Consider the following 5,000-nt stretch of genomic DNA (forward strand, 5'->3'; position numbering starts at 1 on the left):
CAGTTCACATCAAACCTTTTTAACGCGGGGCCGGGACCGGGACCGGGGTCGGGGTGCCTTTTTTTTTCCAATTTTTTTCTTGTTTCAATTTTTGTCGTTATGCTCCTATACTGTTGTTTTCGAATGACAGGCATCTGTCCTTCATTTATGGTGGAAATTTGTTTACGGAAGCTATGAAAAATTCTTGAGGGACATCTCAGTTTTTTTTCTCGAAATCGGACTTTGTTTTTTTGTGTTTTAAAATCGAAGTTGGTTTTTGCGAGCATCTGACTTAGTCTTTCCTAAAATCGGAGTTTGTTTTTCGAAATTAAGATAATTTCCGAAAATGCTGAAATTGGAGTTTATGAAATATTCGCCAACTGCCATAAACACTGATGCGGGGAGACTCGCTGAGCTATGGCGTTCCGTTACGGAAAAAAACCTTCAAAACGCGTTCATACAAAATTAAACGCGCACAAATAAAGCGAAACTCGTTCATTTAATATCAAAACAGCAAAAAATAAATCAATTCATATATGGTAATTGTTATGGCCTTAGGACCTTCCTGTCACTAGCGTGACGTGTTGTTTTGAGGTATATAAAAATGTCGGTGAGAAGCCAGCTCACCCATTACGAATTGGGAGAATCCTTTCTTTCTTTGCAAGACTTTCACTTAAAGCAAGCTTGTCGTTCAACTCTGCTGAATTCCTTTCACGAAACCTCGACGGTTTCGAAAGAACTCTGCGCGTTTTGTCTTCAAGACTACGCGTTTCGTATTGGTCCGAAGTACAACTACTTTCTGACCACGACACTCTCTTGTTTACCACTCCAATTTCACTCTGAAATTCTCTTAATTCGAAAAGCAAACAAAGATGTCCCTTTCGTAGCTTCTGTATGTTCCATATTTTTTGACTAATTTCCACCATAAATGAAGGAAATATGCCGGCGAACATTCGAATATAACATTACAGGAGAATAAGAACAAAAATTGAAACAAAAAAAATTGGAAAAAAAAAAAGACATCCTGACCCCGGCCCCGGCCCCGGCCCCGGCCCCGACCCCGACCCCGACCTCGGCCCCGGCCCCGGCCCCGCGTTTTGGTTACCACCAAGAGAAAATGAGGGGACAGAGAAGGAGGCTCCCGGTCCAGCCCTTGGGATATGTCATGTCCACGAAAGTTATTTTTAGACGAGCGGAAGTCTTCCGAGACGTCCGCATGCAGGCCAACCTCGGTCCGATGTTTGAAAGAAAATATATATTCATCAGCCTTCCACGTGCGCCATCATTTTCTCTTTACACTAAAAACCTGAGAGCGAAGCAAGACTGCATGCGGACGTCTCGGAAGACAGACTTCCCCTAAAACAAAGACTTCCGCTCGTCTAAAAATAACTTTCGTGGACATAACATATCCCGGCTAACGCCTTGAGCCTCCCTCTCTTTCCCCTCATTTTCTCTTGCTACCACCAATGAAGGTATGAATTCTTTATTGAAATTTTGGGTAGTAGCCAAAACGCAGGGCCGACCCCGACCCAGACCGCGGTCCCGGCCCTGCGTTTTGGTTACTACCGAAATTTTATGAAAATACTTCGACTTGGGCCATTTTAGTTTCAATAGGAATAATATAACATGTTAATATAACATGGTAATCTGTTACAAACAGATCCTGTACAAATGGTTAAGAAAAAAGAAGTTCTTATCGTTCTACCTTTCTTAGGTCATCACAGCAAACACCCACCTCACAAAACAGCTGAGGTCTTGTACGTATAAACAAATTCTATGGTATTTTCAACGTCACAATAGTTTTTCAGAACACCCGAAGAATCAAGTCTTTTTTCCCCTACAAAGATAAACTAGCTCCTTCCTTCAGGTCAAAAGTAGTGTACAGAGCAAACTGCTGGGATTGCAGTGATTTCTTCATAGGGAAAACGAAACGCCGATTACGTGACAGAAAAACAGAACATTTGAAAGCTCTAACAACAAATTGTCACGAATCTGAAATTGCTGATCATGTTTTCTCAACCAACCATAGAATTAAGTGGGATCATTTTGAAATATTAGCAACTGATCGATCAGACATGCATTGCAAAATTAAAGAGTCGCTGTTGATCCGTGATCTTAAGCCGGCCTTAAATGAAAACGTTGGCAGTGAGAAACGCTATCTCTATTATTTGGATACTGTTGTCGTTTTATGTCAATCAATTTCGTTAGTTCCTAGTCCGTACAGTTGTATTTTTGAATTTAAATTTATCTGTAACTGAATAATAATCACTTGTGATGATGTATGTTGTAACATACGAAACGTTAAGTTTATAAACGTTATGCATTTCAAGCAAATGTTTGTAACCGCTGTTTGCGTTTTATACCGAAATTTTGTTCGATATTCAATTTTCCGTGTTCGTTATTCTTTAACGGAGACCGTCAAATTCTTTAAACCAAATGTTTGAACGCTAAAAATTTCCTTATTCATAAGCCGTCATTCGTTATTTGTTATTCCGCTTCCACCTTCGAGAAAGAAGGAACAGCTGCCGACGGGAAATTAAAAGGACTTAAATAAATTTACACTTTCACAAAAAATGAAGCCGCCAGGCCCGGATTGGGACAGTTTAGATTTTATTTTCACTGTGGGTTTATTTAAAAAGGTGAAATGCAAATTTTACATTTTAACATTATCCTGACAATCAAGGAAAAAAAATTGGATTTCAATTATTAATGATAGCTTATTACTTCCAGCCACGTCTCGACATACTCTTCCACACGGCTTAATACTAATTTCGTGAAGTAGTGCGTGAACAATCTCTGCTGATGAACCTTCAAAAGCGAATAGTTAGAAATCAAATCTTCGTCGGAACTACTGCGCTATATTTGTGGGTTCACTTATCGTATACAAACACAAATGGAAATGCAGGTATTGTTTTTTCATTTCTGCTGGTATTTGAGTCCTGAATCTTGAAGTGAACAAATTTCCCTTGAACGAGTATTTCAAAGAATAAGAAAAAAATGATTAGGTTTCAAAAATTTATGTTTTCGAATTTCCAATGTCAACTTATTTCTCAAGAAATAACAGATAGTCTCCCACAGCGCTTCGACTCTTTGCTGGGCACTTTGTGAGGGGCACCCAACGTCAATTTTCGGAAAATATCTGTTCGGAAGACGATTTGAGATCTAGAATTTTCGGAACATTTGTTGTAAAATTTATTGCTTGCCTGCCTGTCCTAGGATTTTCGAACATCTAAAAAATGGTATAATTGCCCATTTTAAACGGACTTTAACCTCAAAAAGGTCACCTAGAATTTTCGAGAGCCTTTTTTCTGGCTAAAATTTTCGAAAACCAGGAGATGGGCTCCTGCGAAAACGCAAGTTTTGATCCCTAAAATTTTCGGACCACTAGACTTTCAGCTAGGAAATCCGAATAGATGAAAAATTTTTAGGGGATAAAAATATGCCTATATCTACAGTTAAAATACTAAAATAGGTTAAACAATGCTATGTTTAAGTGGTTTTCAACTATGTTCTCGTTGGGTGCCCCTGACTTTGTGTTGGGATTCTATGGAAAGCCACAACTTTCTTAAGTATTCATTATTCTTTTGGTCTTGAAGATTTGTCTTGTGGTGTGGTTTTGTGATTATGACGGTGACGAGGTTTGATAGTTACGTTTGCTGTGTTTCCGTCATCATGATGTGTTGAGATCCTTCCTTTGACGTGCTGTGTTTACATTTTATAATTATGTGGTGTGGTTCTTTTACATATTATAACCCGCCAATCGTAAAAAAATTCCGATCTTTGTAATGCTTCCGAAATGTCGAAATGGTTCCGTTGGTTCGGAATGGTTCCCAAGTCGACAATCCTTTCTCCGTGGTTCCAAAATTTCGTAAACCATCAAGAGGGATTGGGCTAGGGGAGGATGACTGTAGTCTATTCCTTGAAGATCAACCAGCCACCTTGATAAACTGTCCCCTATTTAATTTAAGAGGGTATATTTTGAATATTCCACTGAAAAGAATGCCCAAGACCTGTGTCACTTAACAAATAAACGTGTTATTTGACTTTATTCTCGTATGTCAAAAGACTTATTATTTCACTATTACGCCATTTTACCATATTTGGCCACGAGAACGCGAGAAATATGAGACGGTAATACACTTTAATGTCCCGTTTAGACCGATTTAGAACAGAGCAAGTACGGACGGAACGGGAGTTTTTCAATGAAAGAAATTGTTTTCAACATGATGCAAAGACTGAGAATTTAGAGAATTTGATTGGTGATTGCTTGTCACTCGTCATTTTGTTTATCCAGTGAAATAAGGACAATTGGCTGGCTTTTGTGCTGTTTACATCGTTCGCACGCGCCCTGAAGGACAGATGATGATTTTTTTTAAACACTCTTACCAAATAAAATTGAGGCCAAATAACACATTTTTGTAGTGGAATAATAAATCTCTTATTCGATGGTTTAACATATAACTCGCGGACATTTTGCTCATTGCTCGCCCCCGCGGGGCTCGGATATCCGCGCGTATTATATGTTAAACCATCGAATAAGATGTATATATTTCTAGTCTTTTTCTACACCTCTGCATCCACAATCCAGTTGCTGAACTTCAAAAACGTAAAAATAAACATATAAAACGATTAAACGTAAGCTTAAGGAGGTTCGAAAGGGTTTTCAGCTTAGAGCGCTCTTAAGGTGATTCCTTAGTAATACAAGTTGTCTTAAGATTTTCTTTAAACTTTTCTCTGTTTTTCCCTACATTATGGTGACTTGAAGTGTGCAACAAAAAAAATTATAGGTCACCAAGCTCGTTTTGGTGATATAACTTGCTCAAGTTACTCATTTAATCATTGCGACTTCATCTATCAAGGACAAGTTTGTTCCATCGGTTCACGCTACATTTCGCAGGAACAGAAAGTACAGTTTTGACGTACTTTCTTGAAATAACAAAACAAGTGTATTGTATTGTTCAAAAGAAATAATTTAATGTTTGTTTTATGGCACCGGTCACACGTCATTAAATTTTTAAGAT

General features: G+C 38.4%; 1 protein-coding gene across 3 annotated transcripts in view; it reads left to right on the plus strand.

The window, feature by feature from the left end:
- The first annotated feature begins 2,678 nt into the window (after positions 1-2,678).
- LOC138039193 (uncharacterized) overlaps positions 2,679-5,000 on the plus strand; it is a 35,503-nt gene continuing 33,181 nt past the window's right edge. For 2 of the 3 annotated variants that reach the window (XM_068885387.1, XM_068885388.1), the window contains exon 1: positions 2,686-2,884. In XM_068885387.1, the coding sequence (XP_068741488.1) occupies positions 2,782-2,884 (103 nt within the window). In that variant the 5' untranslated portion in view covers positions 2,686-2,781. Of the gene's footprint in view, positions 2,885-5,000 lie in introns of all 3 variants that reach the window. The other variant, XM_068885386.1, reaches the window with a different exon arrangement.

This window comes from Montipora capricornis, chromosome 2 (assembly GCF_036669925.1).
Source record: "Montipora capricornis isolate CH-2021 chromosome 2, ASM3666992v2, whole genome shotgun sequence".
Classification (NCBI taxonomy): Eukaryota; Metazoa; Cnidaria; class Anthozoa; order Scleractinia; family Acroporidae; genus Montipora; species Montipora capricornis.